Source organism: Apium graveolens, chromosome 9 (assembly GCF_009905375.1).
Source record: "Apium graveolens cultivar Ventura chromosome 9, ASM990537v1, whole genome shotgun sequence".
Classification (NCBI taxonomy): Eukaryota; Viridiplantae; Streptophyta; class Magnoliopsida; order Apiales; family Apiaceae; genus Apium; species Apium graveolens.
In genome coordinates, this window is record NC_133655.1 from 253,772,594 (window position 1) to 253,792,291 (window position 19,698).

Sequence of the window (19,698 nt, forward strand, 5' to 3'; positions counted from 1 at the left end):
CATTATTTATATAAATTCTCTAATTTATTAAATATGATTAATTAATTAATCACATTTATTCTACATCGTGAGGGATACTTCTCAGCATATCGCGACTATCCGGATAATACGAATTCACTGCTTAGAATACCAAGAACCTATTCAGTGAATAGTTACCGTACAATAAACTCCTTCTACCCTACAATGTCCCGATTAAATACAAGGCATGGATCTCGTGTCAAGCCTATTTAATTTAATCACTTGCTTACCATTTACTATGCTTAGTTCTATGCAAATTAGAAACTCCTTTCTAATTTCATTCACTCTAGCCAGAGATTCCTGAACTAGCATAAGTGGATCAGCCTTGAACATTCGCTTCCTTCACTGGAAGGGTAGATTCTTTATTGATCATACACTATCTTCGTGTACAAATTCTTATACCCAGTAGTGCCCTAATAATTGTCCCTGGAGACTAAGAACTAAACCAAAGCATAGTTCAGTGTACACAAGATGACTATGATGACCTCAAGTCTAAGGATACTTGTACAACTATCACTATGTGAACAACTGCTGACACGTGAGTGAACTCCATCAGTTGTTCAGCTGTGCGAGTCATGTTCAGTGAACTTATTCTATAATAAGCACCTACATACTAGCTATAGTGTCACCACACAAATATCTATGAGAACAGACATCCTTCATAATGAAGCAAGCATAGTATGTACCGATCTCTACGGATTATTAATTACCAGTTAGTAATCCTACGACCGAGAACTATTTAAGTTTAGAGTTATCATCTTTTAGGTCTCACTATTATGATCTCATCATAATCCATAAAAGCTTTACTCTAAACTATGGTATATCTTATTTAAACACTTAAATAGATAAAGCCCGTAATAAAAACAAAACAAGTCTTTTATTAATAGCAATGAAATCAAAACAGATTACATAAAAAGTTATTCCTAAATCCTAATGCATGATTGGAATTAGGACATATACATTTCAATCTCCCACTTGTACTAAAGCCAATCACTCTGGTATCTATTACCCATCTTGTCTTTATGACGATCAAAGTGACTTTCATAAAGTAGCTTTGTGAGTGGGTCTGCTATGTTGTTATGTGTGTCAACTCTAATTCAATACAACACAAGAAATGTTATCGCGCTCCCACTAACCCTTTTGTAGACACATGGTTCATCTACGTTTTTCATAAAACCAAACTCTTTGATTGTCTCATCAAAACGGATGTTCCATCTACGAGAAGCTTGCTTTAAACCACATATGGTTCGCAGCAGCTTACACACTAGGTTTTCATTTCACTTGGAAAGAAAACCATCTGGCTAATTTCCAGATCTCATAGTTGTAGTAAGCAGCAATCGCAAGCAAAATTCGAACTGATTTTAACAGGGCTACATGTAAAAGGTTTCATCAAAGTCAATCCATTGCCTTTGTCTGAATCTTTTTTCCAAAAGCCTGGCCTTAAAGGTCTCCACCTGGCCATCTGCTCTAATCATTCTTTCGTATACCGTATACATAGATTCCTTTTCGGATTTCATGGCACTATGCCATTTCTCTGAGTCAACACTACTCATAGCCTCATTATAGGTCACAGGGTCGTCATTATCAATGATCGACAACTCATTGTCATTCTTAATGACAAGGCTATATTACCTCTCAGGTTGGCGAAACACTCTCCCTGTTCTATGAATGGGCTGTTCCACAAAAGGTTGTTCAGTCAGAACAGGTGTTTCCACTTGATCCGTAGTAGTTTGTGCTTCTTGAACTTCATCAAGTTCAATTTTGCTCCCACTGTTTCCTTCAAGGATAAACTCCTTTTCCAAGAAGGTAGCATGTCTGGAGACAAACACCCGATGATCGGTGTAATAGTAATACCCTAAAGTCTCTTTAGGATATCCCACAAAACTATATTTTTACGGATCGATATTCCAGCTTATCTGGGTCAACTTACTTGACATAAGCTGGACATCCCCAAATCTTAACGTGTTTAAGACTCGGTTTCCTTTCTTTCCATATCTCATACGGAGTTTGAGGAACAGATTTGGAAAGCACCTTATTCAGTAAATATGCTGAGGTTTCCAATGCATAACCCCATAGGAATACTGGAAGATTTGCATAGCTCATCATGGACCGAACTATGTCTAACAAAGTTCGATTTCTCCTTTCAGATACCAATCTGGAGGCGTCCACTGGGAGACTATACCATTTACTTTGAGATAATCCAGAAACTCTCCATTCAAGTATTCACCACCTCGATCTAATCGAAGAATTATAATACTATGTTTGGTTTGTTTCTCCACTTCATACTTGTACTCTTTGAACTTTTCAAAGGCTTCAGACTTGTGTTTCATCAAACACATATCCGAATCTAGATCTATTATCCATGAAAGTAATGAAGTATGAAAATCCACCCATGGCTTGCGTAGACATTGGTCCACATACATCTGTGTGTACCATTTCTAGCAAATTTGCAGCCCTCTCTCCATGTCTACTAAATGGAGACTGCAGTGCCACTATAAAGTGAGATTTTCATCATCCCTTTTCTTTTAATAGTTTGTTCAATTTGAAGTAAATCATGCTCTATGTCATATACATACAGACCATTATTTAAAGTACCACGTCCATAAAGAATATTATCTCTAAGAATAGAACATTCATTATTCTCAATAATAAATGAAAATCCAGCCAAGTCTAACATGGGAATAATATTCCTCACAATCGAGGGAACAAAATAACAATTATTTAAAAACAATAGTCTTGCCCGTAGGCATATGTAAATGAAATGATTCCACATCTACAGCAGCAACTCTTGCTCCATTTCCCATCAGTAGAATCACCTCCTCTTCCTCAAGAGTCCTACTTCTCCTTAGTCCCTGCAACAAATTGCAAATATGAGAACCACAGGCGGTATCTAATACCCAAGTAGAAATTTGATTTAATGACATATTCACTTTTCTCATGAACATACCTGAATCAGAAGCGGCAGTCTCACTACCCTTCTTCTTCTTCAATTCTGCAAGGTAAACCTTGCAGTTCCTCTTCCAGTGCCCCACCTTGTTACAGTGAAAGCAAACAACTTTGCTCTTGGGGTCTTCAGCTTTTGGTGGAACCGGCGTTTTCTCACCTACTTTCTTCTTCTTGGAAGGGTTCCTCTTCTTTTTCTTAGGATTGGAACCTTCACCAATTAGAAGAACAGAACTCTTCTTAGGGGGAAAATTTGATTCCGCAGTCTTCAACATATGTTGGATTTTAATCGCAGCGGAAGCATGTAAAAGCACTTTTACACATGTAAAATCCAAATAAAAGCATATAAATCGTGATAAAAATATATGGATCGAATACTAACCTTTAATATGCGATCCAAAAACAACGATCGGAGATCCTTAGCAGCTGCTCCTCAAACGTGAAGCACTCCACCGGTATCCACCAAGAAAACGACGTTAAGGAGGAGGAGGAGGTGGAGAGAATTAGGTTTTTATAAAAATTGGGGTTTCGGGTTAGAATAAAAATAGGGTTTATAATAGTATATTTATAGGCAAAATTTTCAGCTGAAATTTTCCCATAAATATTATTATTATTATCCCATTTATTATTCTCATTAATAATTAAAACACCTTTTGATTATTAATCTTTTTTCTAAACACTTTAGAAATAATTCTCTCTCTTGATTTAATTTCCAAAAATTAAATCCTTTAATTAATAATATTAAGAACTTTTCTTAATTAATTTATAATCAATTAAATCTCATTTAATCAATTATTAAATTTTCCAATTAATTATTTATTTCATAAATAAATAATTATTAGCCATTATTAATTAATTCCTCCACCATTAAATCATTCTCTTTTTATGGTGTGACCCTGTAGGTTCAATATTAAGCCGGTAGTAGAAATAAATAATAATAAAACTATTTTATCATTATTTATATAAATTCTCTAATTTATTAAATATGATTAATTAATTAATCACATTTAATCTACATCGTGAGGGATACTTCTCAGCATATCGCGACTATCCGGATAATACGAATTCACTGCTTAGAATACCAAGAACCTATTCAGTGAATAGTTACCGTACAATAAACTCCTTCTACCCTACAATGTCCCGATTAAATACAAGGCATGGATCTCGTGTCAAGCCTATTTAATTTAATCACTTGCTTACCATTTACTATGCTTAGTTCTATGCAAATTAGAAACTCCTTTCTAATTTCATTCACTCTGGCCAGAGATTCCTGAACTAGCATAAGTGGATCAGCCTTGAACATTCGCTTCCTTCACTGAAAGGGTAGATTCTTTATTGATCATACACTATCTTCGTGTACAAATTCCTATACCCAGTAGTGCCCTAATAATTGTCCCTGGAGACTAAGAACTAAACCAAAGCATAGTTCAGTGTACACAAGATGACTATGATGACCTCAAGTCTAAGGATACTTGTACAACTATCACTATGTGAACAACCGCTGACACGTGAGTGAACTCCATCAGTTGTTCAGCTGTGCGAGTCATGTTCAGTGAACTTATTCTATAATAAGCACCTACATACTAGCTATAGTGTCACCACACAAATATCTATGAGAAAAGACATCCTTCATAATGAAGCAAGCATAGTATGTACCGATCTCTGCGGATTATTAATTACCAGTTAGTAATCCTACGACCGGGAACTATTTAAGTTTAGAGTTATCATCTTTTAGGTCTCACTATTATGATCTCATCATAATCCATAAAAGCTTTACTCTAAACTATGGTATATCTTATTTAAACACTTAAATAGATAAAGCCCGTAATAAAAACAAAACAAGTCTTTTATTAATATCAATGAAATCAAAACAGATTACATAAAAAGTTATTCCTAAATCCTAATGCATGATTGGACTTAGGACAAATACCTTTCAAGCACCACCATCATCATATATTCCACTTCTCCAAAACTCCAGCACTTGGGTTCCAAAGATTACTTCAGGTTGGGTCAAAGCATACCCAATATCAGAATTAGCAAGGAAATCCTGAATAAAGTGAAGTTCCGATGGAGCTTCAGCCTTGCTAAGAATAGACGAGTAGTTGTAAGGAACAAACTTAGATCCATTGAAAATCAAGTCTTTTGGTGCCATCTCTGTAAGAAATTAAGTGAGAAAGATAGTGTTTGCAAGGTGTTTGATAAAAGTCCTGTAAGAAACGGTTCAGAGAATATTAGAGAGAGAGAGAGAATAAAAGAGATTAAGAATAGAAAAGTAAGTAAAAGATTAGAAAATCTTTTAACTCCCATATATATACTATCTGCACTCAACAGTTATATTTTTGAAGCATGGGATACACTTTACACCTGACAACGTGTGAACAGACAGTAAAAAGTTAAAGCAGGAGTTAATGGGCACGTAAAATAAGCAATAATTACCATGCACATGCAGCTTTTCAGGACAGACACGTTTACCACTAACCCATAATGATTATGACTGTTTTTATCTCAACTAAATATTCTGATTAAATATGACTGTTTCAGTTTTTACCATAAATAAGTCAAGTAAAGAATAATGCCACGTAAGCATTAAGGATTCCATCAGGATTTAATATCAGAACTTAACTTATACCAGATTTTAACAGTCATCAGAATATGGCTTCTGTACTCAAAAAGTGAATATCTTTTTCTGTGATTCTTCTTACAAATACTAACTAGTTTTCTTCAGAGTTTAATCATCAGAACTTCCATCAGAACTTATCCTCAAAATTTTATGCAAATGACACTTAATTGTTTATCAAAAACAACTTAATCACCACAATAATTTTCATCATTCATATAGAGTCAAAGTGTGTGCATTCAGCAGAATATTAGATAAAGATTAAAGTCTGATAAACTTCAGTACATTTTAGAAATAAGGCATAACTAAGAAAAGTGCTTAAAATCTGTCATCAATCATGAAGTCTACTATAGAACAAATTTATGCTAGAGTTCACCTCAACTGTTTGTGCTTATTTTATGCATCTTTTGAAATTCCTTTTTACAGTGGCTTCTCAGTGTAAGTGAGTCACGACTGCTTATCAGAATTTATGTTGTTATCAGAGTATTTCTCCAGTAATCAGAGAATGTGAAAAGTCACCAAGAAAATTTATTTGCTTTTCTAATGCATATTACTTAATACCAGCAATGCACTTGGGTCTTCCTTTCCACAAATGTACTCTAGATCTCAAAGGAGTACCTGACTTTTATTTTATTTTCTTTTCTTTTGATAAGTGAGGCTTATCAGCATTTAGTTCATCCTTAAGATTTACTGACATCAGAATTTAACAGATAAGAAGCAAGAATCTAGTTTGTGACTTAGTAATAAGATACACAAAGTAAACTTGACTAAGCTCAAAATCAGAATTTGCCTGTGTTAATGAGTTTCCACATAAACAACTAATTCAAACATGGGATTTCTAGTATGTTAAAGACTACTAGGTCAGCATCTAGCACAATTATCCTCATTGGATTGAATAGTCACAGAACATTCAAAACACTATCAGAGTTTAAAGATCCACATCAGATAACAATCAGCATTTAAGGAATTTTCAATTTAAGCACATATTACATGAAGATAAGATAATCTGTAAACACTGATCATAAAGTCCGATGCATGAGAACAAAAACTAAGCAGATTTAGAGAAAGAACCTGAAACCATTCCAAGTTCATTTACCAGTCTTGTAAAAGTAGCTTCACATAGTGGTTCTGTGAAGATATCTGCTAGTTGTTGATCTGTTGGAATAAAATACAATTCTACTGTACCTTCCATCACATGTTCCCTTATAAAATGGTACCTAATGCTGATGTGCTTTATCATTGAGTGTTGAACTTGATTACCTGTCATAGCAATAGCACTTTGATTATCACAGTAAATAGGGATTTTAGAAAATTCTAACCCATAATCCAGTAACTGATTCTTCATCCAAAGAATATGTGCACAACAGCTTCCTGCAGCAATATATTCTGCTTCTGCAGTTGATGTGGAAATTGACTTCTGTTTCTTGCTAAACCAAGAAACCAATCTGCCTCCAAGAAATTGGCAGCTTCCACTAGTGCTTTTTCTGTCTATTTTGCATCCTGTAAAATCTGCATCTGAGTAACCTATTAGCTTAAAATCTGATTCTCTAGGATACCACAATCCTAGATCAGTTGTACCCTTAAGGTACTTGAAAATTCTTTTCACATCTATTAAGTGAGGTTCTCTTGGATCAGCCTAAAATCTTGCACAAAGACAGGTAGCATACATGATATCAGGTCTATTTGCAGTTAAATAGAGTAAAAAGCTAATCATACCTCTGTAGTTAGTAATATCTACTGATGAACCAGTATCTTTATCTAACTTGGTTGCAGTGGCCATGGGAGTGGATGCAGTTGAACAATCTTGCATTCCAAACTTCTTGAGTAAATTTCTGGTGTACTTGGATTGACAAATAAAAGTACCTTCTTCATTTTGCTTGACTTAAAGTCCCAGAAAATAGCTAAGTTATCCCATCATACTCATTTGATATCTTGATTGTATTAGCTTTGCAAACCTCTCACAGAGTTTGGCATTTGTAGAATCAAATATGATATCATCAACATATATCTGTACCAAAAGTAAATCTTTTCTATGGTTGAGGTAGAACAGTGTTTTATCAATTGTACCTCTGTGAAATCCACTTCTCAGAAGGAATTGAGCTAAAGTCTCATACTATGCTCTAGGAGCTTACTTAAGGCCATAAAGTGCTTTGTCAAGCCTGTATACATGATTTGGAAATTTTGAATCTATAAAGCCTGAAGGTTGTTCAACATAGACTTCTTCTTCCAATTCTCCATTAAAAATCATTTTTCACATCCATTTGAAAGACTTTAAACTTTTTGTGAGCAGCATAAGCCAAAAATATTCTTATGGCTTCTAATCTAGCAACTGGTGCAAATGTTTCATCATAATCAATACCCTCCTGTTAAGAGTAGCCTTTAGCAACCAGCCTTGCCTTATTCCTTATTATTATGCCATCACTGTCAGTTTTGTTTCTGAACACCCATTTTGCGCCAACAATTGATCTGTTCTTTGGTCTTGGCACTAAGGTCCAGACTTTATTTCTTTCAAATTCATTTAACTCTTCCTGCATTGCTCGCACCCAATCAGTATCTTGAAGAGCTTCTTCCACTTTCTTCAGTTCAGTCTGAGATAGAAAAGAATGATAGAGACATTCATTTGATGTTGCATTTCTAGTTCTGACACCAGCTTCAGGATCTCCAATAATTAAGTCAGGTGTATGTGATTTGGTCCACTTCCTTGTAGATTGAAGTTGACTTCTAGAACTGGATCCTCCCCCATGATCCATGTTGTCTCCATAAGCATTTTCTGATGCTCCCCATGTAGTTCTGCTTTCTGAGACTTCAGAATTTGACTTGGATCCTTCATGATTTGAAGTATCAGAGTTTCCAGAATTATCAGAATTTGGCTCATCAGAACTAGATTTATCAGAACTTGAAGAGCTAGTGTCAGGTTCTGATGCTTCTTGAGAGTCTTGAGATGTGGTAGGATTTCCAGCTTGCTCCCCCTGGACAGGTGCATTTTCCTTTGGAGTTGTTACCACAGATTCAATGACATCAGTACTTACAAGATCAGAGTTTAAGTCATCAGAATTTACAGAATCAGAATTTAAGTCTTCATTTTCAAATCTCAGCTGATCATGATCATTGAAATCTTCAAGTCCAGTAATCTTCTTATCATCAAAAGATACATTGATAGATTCCATGATAACCCTTGTTCTTAAATTGTAGACTCTGAAGGCTTTTGTGGAAAGTGGATATCCAACAAAAATTCCTTCATCAGCTTTTAGATCAAATTTTGACAGCTGTTCAGGATGAGTCTTAAGAACAAAACACTTACATCCAAATACATGAAAGTATTTCAGCTTTGGCTTCTTTTTCTTCACCATCTCATATGGTGTTTTTCCATGCTTGTTTATGAGTGTTGCATTCTGTGTAAAATAAGCAGTCTGCACAGCTTCGGCCCAAAAGTAGGTTGATAGCTTTGCTTCATCAAGCATAGTTTGTGCAGCTTCAGTGAGAGTCCTGTTCTTTCTTTCTACAAATCCATTTTGTTGTGGAGTTCCAGGTGCAGAAAATTCCTGTTTGATTCCATGCTCTTTGCAGAACTCTTCCATGATTGAATTCTTGAACTCAGTGCCATTATCACTTCTTATAATTTTAACAGAATCTTTGACCAACTTGTCCAGCTGTCTGACATGATCAGTTAGAGTAGATGCAGTTTCATTCTTCTTGTGCAAGAAGTATACCCAAGTGTACCTTGTGAACTCACCCACTATAACCATATCATATTTCTTCTTTGCAATGAACATGAAATTGACTGGACCAAATAGATCAACATGTAGTAGGTGATAGGGCTCAAGAATTGATGACTCGGTTTTTCTCTTGAAAGAAGATTTTCTTTGTTTTGCCTTTTGACATGAATCACAAAGGCCATCAGGAGCAAATACTGATTTTGGCAGTCCTCTCACAAGATCTTTCTTTACAAGCTCATTTATGTTGTTGTAGTTTAAATGAGAGAGTCTTTTGTGCCAATTCCAGCTTTCTTCAATTGATGCTCTACTCAACAGACAGATTGCAGAACCATTAGAACTTGTTGAATCCAGGCTTCATAAATGTTACCATGCCTGTAACCTTTCAGAACCACTTTACCTGTAGAATTTCTTACAACTTCACAGTGTTCTTCAAAGAAATCCACATGATAACCTCTGTCACAGATTTGACTCACACTCAGCAGATTGTGTTTAAGTCCTGAGACAAGAGCTACTGTTTCAATTATGACATTCCCAAGATTGATATTACCATATCCCTGAGTTTTTCCCATGTTGTCATCTCCATAAGAAACTCCTGGGCCAGCTTTCTCCACAAAGTCCGATAGCAGGGCTTTATTTCCAGTCATATATCCTGAACATCCACTATCCAGAACTAAGATGTTTTTCCTGTTGCCCTGCAATCACAAAGACCACTATTGGTTAGTTTTAAGGACCCAGACTTGCTTGGATCCTTTGGCATTTTTAAGTTTGTTAGCATTTGCAGCGGATTTAATATCAGACTTTGCATCAGAATTTACACTAGAAGGAATTACACTAACTTTCTTCAAAGAAGGTTTTCTTTGATAATAATCATAGTACAAACTATGATATTCCTTACAAGTATAAATGGAATGCCATAAACTACCACAATGAAAACAAGAATTTTGTGGCTTAAACCTAACAGACTGACTCTTAACTCCTGACTTAGGAGGTAAGGAGTTTATATTCTTATTCTTCCTGCAATAAGAAGCAAGATGGTTAGAGTTTCCACAGTTAAAACATTTCTTTCTAGGAGCATTTAGAACAGGCATATAATTATTGCTTTTATTCACACCTTCCTTTCCATTCCTATTTTTCCTAGTTGCCTTTACCTTGTTGACATTCCTTATTTCTTTCAGCTTATGCTTAAGTTGCTTCTTTGTCATTAAGCCTATGTTAACTTCAGTTGGTTTATCATGTTCTAATTTGTCAGAAGTTGACTTCTCCTTAACTTCTGTCACAGACTATTTTATCTTTTCAGAATCAGACTTTACAGTTTTAGCTACAAACTTAACAGGATTTACCTTTGGCTTAGCAGTCTGTTTAACAATAATTGGCTCAATTTGTTCAGTTTCCACTACTTAATAAATTCTGAGTTGTTCTGCCAGAGTTAGTCCAAGTTCTAATAATCTCTCTTTCCTTTTCTAACTCAGTTTTTAGAGATTTATTCAATTTTAGCAATTCATCTCTAACATAAAAAGCATCATCTCTTTCTTTCTGAGTTTGATGGAACATAACTAACTCTTTTTCTAAATAATCATTCATTTTCTTAAAAGTAAGATTTTCAGAAGTTAATCTTTCACAAGTTAAAGTTTGATCTCTGTAGCTAATAAACATGGTTTTAAGATACAATCTCAACTCAGTAATATCATCAGTATGAAAAGCATAAGTTGTTTGAGGTACCTTCAATTCAGCAGTTTCAAGGTTGTTATGAGCATTTGCCATTAAAGCATAATTCACCTCAACTTTAGAATCTGAAGAGTCTGTCTAGCTTTTCTTCTTTGTGACAAGTGCCTTTCCTTTGTCACTCTTTCCTTTCTTGCAGTCAGAAGATATGTGGCCTCTTTCACCACAATTGTAGCATTTGACATTTGAGTTGTCTCTTCTGTCAGACTTTGCACTTTTGCCTTCATACTTTCTGAACCCTTTCTTATCAGTACTTCCACCTTTCTTGGAAAACTTATTTCCCCTTCTGAATTTCCTGTAGGCTATCTTTGTGATACCCTTCACCATAAGAGCACACAATTTTATCATCTCTTCATCAGCATCTATTTCAGGTAAACTTTCAGTTTCTGAATCATCATCATCAGAACTTGATGATTTCGAATCAGCCTTTAATGATGAGAGCCTTTCCTTTGCCTTTCTTTGAGACAGCCACTTTGGGGGATTCCTCCTCAGTCTTAAGAGCAACTGTCCTTGACTTTCTCCCATGCCTCTTGCTCCTTTGATCCATCCCAAGTTCATAAGTCTTGAGCATACCATAAATTTCATCAAGAGTAGTTTCATCAAGAGCATAGTTGTCTCTTATAGTAGTAGACTTCAAATCCCAACTCTCAGGAAGAGCTAAAAGGAATTTTAGATTTGAATCTTCAAGATCCTATTCCTTGTCCACCAGTGACAGATCATTCAAGAGTTTGAAAAACCTGTCATATAAGTCAGTTAATGACTCATCACCTTTTGAGTCAAAGTGCTCATACTCTTGAGTGAGTATAGTCCTCTTGTTTTCTTGATTGTATCAGTTCCCTGGCATCTTGTCTCTAAAGCATCCCATATCTCCTTTGCAGTCTTGCAATGAATTACCCTGTTTGACATGACATTATTAATAGCACTATGCAGCAAATGTCTTACCTTTGCATCCTTGGCAATGGATGAGATATCTTCAGCTGTATACTCACTTTTCTCCTTTGGTATGGTCTTTTATGGTTGATCTGCAACTACAACGTAGAGCTTGGTTGGCATATGTGGTCCTTCATTAATTCTGTCAAGGTATTCTGGATCTGTAGCTTCCAGAAACATAGCCATCTTCACTTTCCATATGAGATACTCAGAAGGTCTCAGTATGGGAACCCTAATAGTCTCATATCGACTGTGGATTTGAGTGTTTTTAGTTTCTTCAGTTTTGGTGGGCTTGGTTGGATTTTCTGCTTCTTCAGACATGATTGTTTGGATCTTTATTGTATGTGTGTTACCAGATAAGCTCTGATACCAATTGTTAGGTCACACAACACTGTAGAAAGGGGTTGAATACAGTGTTTAATACAATCAAATCGATTTCGAACACAAGTAACAATAAACAGATATATTCAATATAATAAACTCTGTTACAATGGAACTGTTCTCTCTCAGCGATGAACAAATATCACGAGAGCTGGTAGGTTACAATAAATAATGTATCTCGATAATGATAACACATATAATGTAAACCTATGTCTGTGTTTATATAGTACACAGTTACAAGATAACTTCTAATTGATATGGAATATAATTATGTCTCCTAAAATATATCAATCAGATATCTTATACAAGTCTTCTTATCTTCTAAATCTTTCCATGCATATCTTCTTTTGTTTTAGTCTCGATCTTCTATCCTGTAAATCAGTTTCCTTCCTTAATTGTAAGTCCTCTCGTACCTAAGTTCTGATATTTATCTTCTAATAATCTAAGTTCTAATATCCTTAAGTTCTGACTTCCATTAAGTACTGATTCCAGTAAATACTGATATTTCATGTTTATTAAGATCTGAAAAACTAAATATGAAATATATTAGACATGACATCTTAAATATATCTAACAAAATGAAATGATGAGAGGCGAGAGATGTGTAAAAAGTGAGGGAAATAATTTTTTTATTAAAAAAATGAGATAGAACATGTTTAATGGTGCCTTAAAAATGAGGCACATAATTAATGTGGTAGAACATGTTTAGTGGTGCCATAAAAATGAGGCACATGATTAATGTGGCAGTGTCTCAGAAACCACTAGAATATCGTATGAAACACTTATTTATCTAACATGACTCAAAATTTAACTTAGGACAACTATTTAGGGTAATTTTGGACGTGCTCTTATGCAGTCTTTCATGTTTAAATTTATATTCTTTTAAGTCTCTGTAGTGTTCCATTTTGCTCTTATTTGTGGTGCATTAATAACCTTTATTAATAAGCGAAACTTTTTTAAGTGATATTTTGATTTCACTTATTTTTTAGTTCGACTACATTTTGGTTCACCTTTTACCGTTAATGTTATAACTCTACGTGTACTATTTTTATCCTTTTTTATTCCTATATGACTTATAGTTCTATATGTATTATTTTTTCCCATTTTTCAATTTTATAAGCCAATATTTTTTATAGGTTTAAATCCAATTTTAATTATGTTTTAAAATAAATAGGTTCATATATTGGCCCAACTAATAGGTTCTGAAAAATATAAACCACGACCAAATAAATAGATCACGTGTTTAAATTGAAATATTTTAATTTAGAATACTTTAATTTGTTGGTTGAATTCCATTTTAATAAAATAATATGGATATTATAAATACTGAATTTTGGTTTCACCCCTAACAAATAATAAAATTGTTCAAACCGTATTTTGATTACAGTTCTATTTCCGTAAGAACTCAAAATATTTCTTGATAGGGTACTTGGTTTCATCTTAGTACGGTTACGCCGCATTTTGGTTTCACCCCTAGATTTCTATATCATGTAGAGTTTTATATTGTTTTTTAACAAAATATAGATTGCTGAAATCATATTTTTATTACGATATTTCTATTTTTCGTAGAATTCTTTTTTATTTTTTATTAAAATAATAAAATGGAATCCTTTATACATTAACAACCTTTATTAATAAGTAAAACCTCTTTTTAAGTGGTTTTTTTGTTTCACTTATTTTTTGGTTCCACCACAATTTGGTTTCACCTTTTATGATTCATGTTATAATTTTAAGTGTATTATTTTTATCATTTTTTTTATTCCTATATGACTTACAATTCTATATGTATTATTTTTACCCGTTTTTTGAATTTTATAAGCCACACTTTTTTATTATTTTTATAGGTTTGAATCCAATTTTAATTATGTTTTAAAATAAATAGGTTCATATATTGCCCCAACTAAATAGGATTTGAAAAATATAAACAACGACCAAGTAAATAGGTCATGTGTTCGAATTGAAATATTTTAATTTAGAATATTTTAATTCGTTGGTGGAATTTCATTTTAATAAAATAATATGTATATTATAACCTAAAAGATAATAAAAATGTTCAAACCGTATTATGATTACAATTATATTTCCGTAAAACTCTAAATTATTTCTTGATAGGGTACTTGGTTTCATCGTCGTATTTTGATTTCACCCCTAGATTTATATAGATAGTTGGAATCTTATTATAATTATGATATTTTTATTTTATGTAGAATTTCTTCTTTATTTTTTATTAAAATAATAAAATGGAATCATTTATACATTGTTATTAATAAGGGAATCAATCTTTTAAGGGTTACAATTTTATTTATTATATATTTTAATTATTTTAAAATTAATTTTTATAATCGTTATTATTTTAATCTCGACCCGTATTTCGCACTTGTTATCATCTAATGTAATTACCACTGTTGTATTTTCTTGGTCACTTGATTAGGGCCGTAGTTATAAAATTTCCTGCTTATAAAAAAGAAAAGGTGCTAATTAAAGTGTTTTCTTTTTTTAATTTATACTACAATTTAAAGAAAAAAAATAGAAAATAAAGAAGGGTACTCCCTAATGAAAATAAAAAAAGGTACTCGGAATCGGAAGTTAGAAAATACGGAAATGAATTATGAACAATAGGGTTTAGGTTGAACCCTGATTATATTCATCCAACCGCCGGCGATAACATTCTTTTCCGACATATATGCGTATATATTACAACAATATACCTACATTGTACACACACACGCACACTATGTTCTACTTGAGTGAAATTGAGCACACTATGCGAGTACCACCCCATCTTCTCAATCTCCCACTCAATGATGCCATTCAAGGAGAACTTGAGCGTCTCTTCTTAGATAAAGTCTCTCTCTCTCTCTCTCTCTCTCTCTCTCTCTCTCTCTCTTTTTGAATACGTAGCCAACATGTTTGATTGTATGTAATGTCTCAATGAGTGATCTCTCTCTCTCTCTCTCTCTCTCTCTCTCTCTCTCTCTCTTCTCTTTATTTTTATTTTTTCTGTTATATATATATATATAGTCTACCTGTTTGATTAAATGCCTCAATGAGTGATGAATGTGTTTCTGACAGGTTGTTGCTAATTTGGGTCTTGTTGTATCTGTTTATGATATCAAGTCTATTAATGGAGGGTTTGTGTTTCCAAGTGATGGTGCATCTACCTACACGGTAACATATAAATGTTATGGATGACGATTGACGGGTGTAGTTTGTTTTGGTATAAGAGTGGGATTTTGATGTAATGTTTGTGGTTGTTGACAGGTGAGTTTTAGATTGGTGGTTTTTCGACCGTTTGTTGGGGAGGTTGTTACTGCTAAGCTACTGGAGTCCACTACTAATGGTTTACGCTGTAATGTCTTCTAATTTGCTTCCTTAATTTTTATATCTTAGTGCATTCTTTCGTACAGTGTTTTACTTGGTAATATAGTTTTACGCACATGTAAATGTAGTTTTTGTTAGGTTGACGATGGGTTAGAATTTAATTCTGCATTAGTTTTTTGTTAACTTAGTAAAGTCTTTTAAATTAATTGTAGACAAAGCTATTTAACCCCATCAAGGTTTTTTTAGAAGCTTATCCGATTGTAGGCCAAGGCCATTGTTAGACTGGTAATATAGTTTTAGGCACATGTGGATGTAATTTTTGTTAGATTGGCGATGGGTTAGAATTTAGTTCTGCATTAGTTTTTTGTTAATTTAGTGAAGGCTTTTAACTCAATTATAGGCAAAGCTATTTAACCCCATCAAGGTTTTTTAGAAGCTTATCCGATTGTAGGCGAAGGCCATTGATTCATAGTTTCCTGTCACTCCCATCTAATACTACACACTTGTTGCTTGCGAAGTATTGTGATACTTACTTGAAGGAGATAGTACTTCCTGGATTCCAAAAGACTTTTGCTATTCTTTTAACATATAAGTTTGGATGTGGAATAGTACTAGTAAATAGATATTTGAATTTACTAGATTTTCTATGTACTATGACCATCTAAGAGAGAGGCAGCACATTTTTGAGACAGGGAATTTCTATAAATAGGGGAAACCTCTCTTAAGTTGTGATCATTAAAATCCGAAGTTGCATACTCAGAAGTCTAGTAAAGAAAGCTTTCTTCCTCCTTGAGTTCTTTTGTATTATCATTTCTCTGTTGAAAATAAGCATACAAATGATTAAAGTTTACCTAGAAGCAACAAAATATGGTTGGGGGTATTAGTCAATCCAGTAGCATGACTACATATCTCAAATTTCGATTATGGTTATAAAAAGCATGCAATAAATTTTATTCCTTATGAAATTTAAATTTAAGAATATATGTCCTTACTCCCTTTAAGAGAACTATATAAAATGTCACATTTAGTATTTGTTACTACATAACAGCTTGTAAAGGCTTAACCTTTGTTTACTTTGTTTTACTTCAACTTATATGTTATTGGGTGAGAGGGAAATCTATCTACGAGGGTTGAGAGTTATTCTAAAGTTTACTTTTATCATGTTTTAATTCTGCAATGCGAACAAGTGTATGTGACCACTTAGTTAATTTATGCAGATACTACCTATCTATATTTATCTATCTGATCTTTGTAATTGTTATTGGCAGTATCACTTGGATTTTTCACTGACATATATGTTCCTGTCCATTTGATGCCAAATCCTTCCCATTTCGTGGCAGACCTGGTTAATAAGTGAGTTTCTATTAATTTAAATTAAGATTTCTTAAATAGATTTTTTTTAATAAATCAGACAATTACTTTTTCTTTCAGGAATCATGTTTTCTGGAAATGGGAATATCAAGACGAAAATTATGACATAGATGGAGTTGATGAGGTTGTTTTTTATACTGTTACTCTGTTAGACATGAAAGTTCACTAAAACTACTGTTGTGCAAAGAAATTAATGTTAACTTGGGGTCTTCTACTGCAGATTAGGTTCAGAGTGAACAATATAAGCTACCCTCCTATACCAATTGAAGCGGATAAAGAATCGAAGCGCTTTGCACCCATGGTGATTACTGTAAGTGCCTTTACAAAAATATCTACCCCATAGTTTGCCTAGTTTTAGTTTTATTTACATTTTGCTGATGTTGGTTCCTTTTACATTTTATAAAATACATACCATGTATATATAAAGTTTGTTTATAGTTGTTTAGATGGCTGGCACAATAATATTGTTATATAAGTTTAGCATTAAAACATTTTAGAAGTAATTTTTATTTTGGATAAGAAATATACTTATAATATTTAAATTCTAGAAAACATTAAGGTTATAACAGACTACTCTGATATACATCGCCATATAAAACATCTTCCTTTCTATTGGTACATATTGAATTAGATAATTAGAGTATGGACAAGGTGGAGGATCCTATTGTTTAGGCTACAAGGATAAAGCTTTGCTATATAACATAGTGTCATTCGTAGAGTTGGATGCATGCTAGGAACTTATTGAATTAGTTTATTATTTAGATGCACTGAACTAATAATTGGTTTAGTTACTAATTTAGTAAGTAGTCAAGGTACTGAAATTGCGCAAGGCAATAGTTCAGCCACACAAATTGCATTTAACTCTTTTGTCAATTAGGAACGTTTTAGAATTTAGATATATTGTAATAGTTATCTGTTAGGATGGTTGATGACGTTAACTATTCAAAGTAACTGTAAAATGTTGGCTACAAATGACAATAGACTATAAAGCTTTGTAATTGGTTCCGTATATAGTTGGATGGACTGACAATTTAATGTAATATTTTCTGTAGTTGTGTGTTTAGAGAGTTGAAGTAGGTTATCATAGACTACCTCTGTCCTCCTCATTTCTTTACATATCTTGCTCGGCACGCATCTTAAGGCGTATATAAAGTATAGTTCCATAACTTATTTTTTTAATTTTTTTTTGTAAATAAAAATTTAAACATTGAATTTTTAAACAGAATAATTTTAAAAAATAAAAATTTATGAAACTATACTATATAGGAGTCTTAAAATGCGTGCAGAACCATCCCTCTCAAATGTAAAGAATTGAGAGGGACGGAGGGAGTATTTCAAATATTGTTTCACCAGTTACCAAAAGTTTTGAAACACACACGTACACACATTGATGTCTTTTACTTGTAACTGACAATTTTTCTTAACGAAGTGGTTTACCACACTGATATATATATGGCAGGGTTCGCTTGATGCTGATGGACTAGGTCCCGTCTCGTGGTGGGTATAGACTTGCAGGATTAATGTTTTTCTGGAACAGAGCTACATGTTAAAGATCTAGTAATATAACACCATACTTCTAATATGTATATTTTTTACTTTATGTTTGGGAAATTGAATACAATAGTTGTCAGAGCTGACACCCTTTGACCAATTAACCATCTCGTGTAGTAATATTTATTTATGATGATGATGTGGACTCCGATTTAAAACTATAATGCAGAGGATTTTTTTTATGGTCAAATGCAGAGGATATTTCATTTTCTAGTGAAGTTGAGATTTAAGACATGGGATTTAGGTTTTGTTGTTGCAATTTTTTATTTTCTTTTAAAGTTAAATATCTGTACACGGGGCATTTCAAAACCAATAAAAAATTGTAGTAAAATATAACCATTTTTTAATTTAGAATATAACCATGGCGGATGTGGTGACTGAAAATAACCATTCTATTACGCAGTATATATTTGCGCAGTATATATTTGCGTATTTCAAAATTGAACCAGATACGGATGTAGCCCAATATGAACATTCGATGTTTCAATCTTCTCCATGTACTAACGCGAATCAAAGAGACAAAGTGTTGAATGGCTGCTAGATTTCATACCCTCCGTATGCAATACAGCAGTATAAAACAAGATAGGAAAACTGCTGCCAGTGATCTGGGCGCATTATATGTAAAATATCCTTTTAAAAAACTACAGATTGTTACGGGACTCTCTAACAGACTGCCCATGGGTTAGCAAGCTCGTTTAAATCAACCCAACCTAACTTTTAATTGGGCCGACCAAATCGAATCATTCAAATCTGCGGGTTAATTGGGTTAAATTTCCCTTGATCCTGTTATATTGGATTGATTCAAATTTTAACTTTTTAAAAATCTGACCTAACCCAATTCGGGTTTAATTGTTCAGGCCTAACTCATTTCCATGAAATTGGGTATTACCTGTTCGTTGTTGCCCTCGAAAGGATTAATAAAAAAAAAATTATTTTTAAAAGATACCCAACCTACTATTGCATATCCTATTTTTTTAAAATATATTTACTTCATATTAACCAACATGGAATCGCGTAACATGGAATTGCGTATTGATTGTATTATCCAAGCTCATGTGTTTGCTAATACCCTGGTGCCAAATGCATATTATATCCTGTATATTCCGCCACTTTCCGAAAATTGTTCGG

General features: G+C 33.5%; 1 protein-coding gene across 1 annotated transcript; it reads left to right on the plus strand.

Annotated features, from left to right (window-relative positions):
• Positions 1–14,877: 14,877 nt before the first annotated feature.
• On the plus strand, positions 14,878–18,804 carry LOC141682982 (uncharacterized). Its single transcript, XM_074487673.1, has 7 exons — positions 14,878–15,172; positions 15,400–15,495; positions 15,589–15,676; positions 16,917–17,001; positions 17,080–17,143; positions 17,240–17,329; positions 18,479–18,804. Exons 1-7 carry the CDS (start codon positions 15,011–15,013, stop codon positions 18,524–18,526), a joined length of 633 nt encoding a protein of 210 aa, XP_074343774.1. The 5' UTR covers positions 14,878–15,010; the 3' UTR covers positions 18,527–18,804.
• Positions 18,805–19,698: the final 894 nt, after the last annotated feature.

Coding starts and splice junctions, on each gene's coding strand:
- LOC141682982 (XM_074487673.1), top strand. CDS start 15,011: ATGCGTATATATTACAACAATATACCTACATTGTACACACACACGCAC. Junction 17,002..17,079: donor GTGGCAGACCTGGTTAATAA/GTGAGTTTCTAT, acceptor TTTTTCTTTCAG/GAATCATGTTTTCTGGAAAT. Junction 17,330..18,478: donor TTGCACCCATGGTGATTACT/GTAAGTGCCTTT, acceptor TATATATGGCAG/GGTTCGCTTGATGCTGATGG.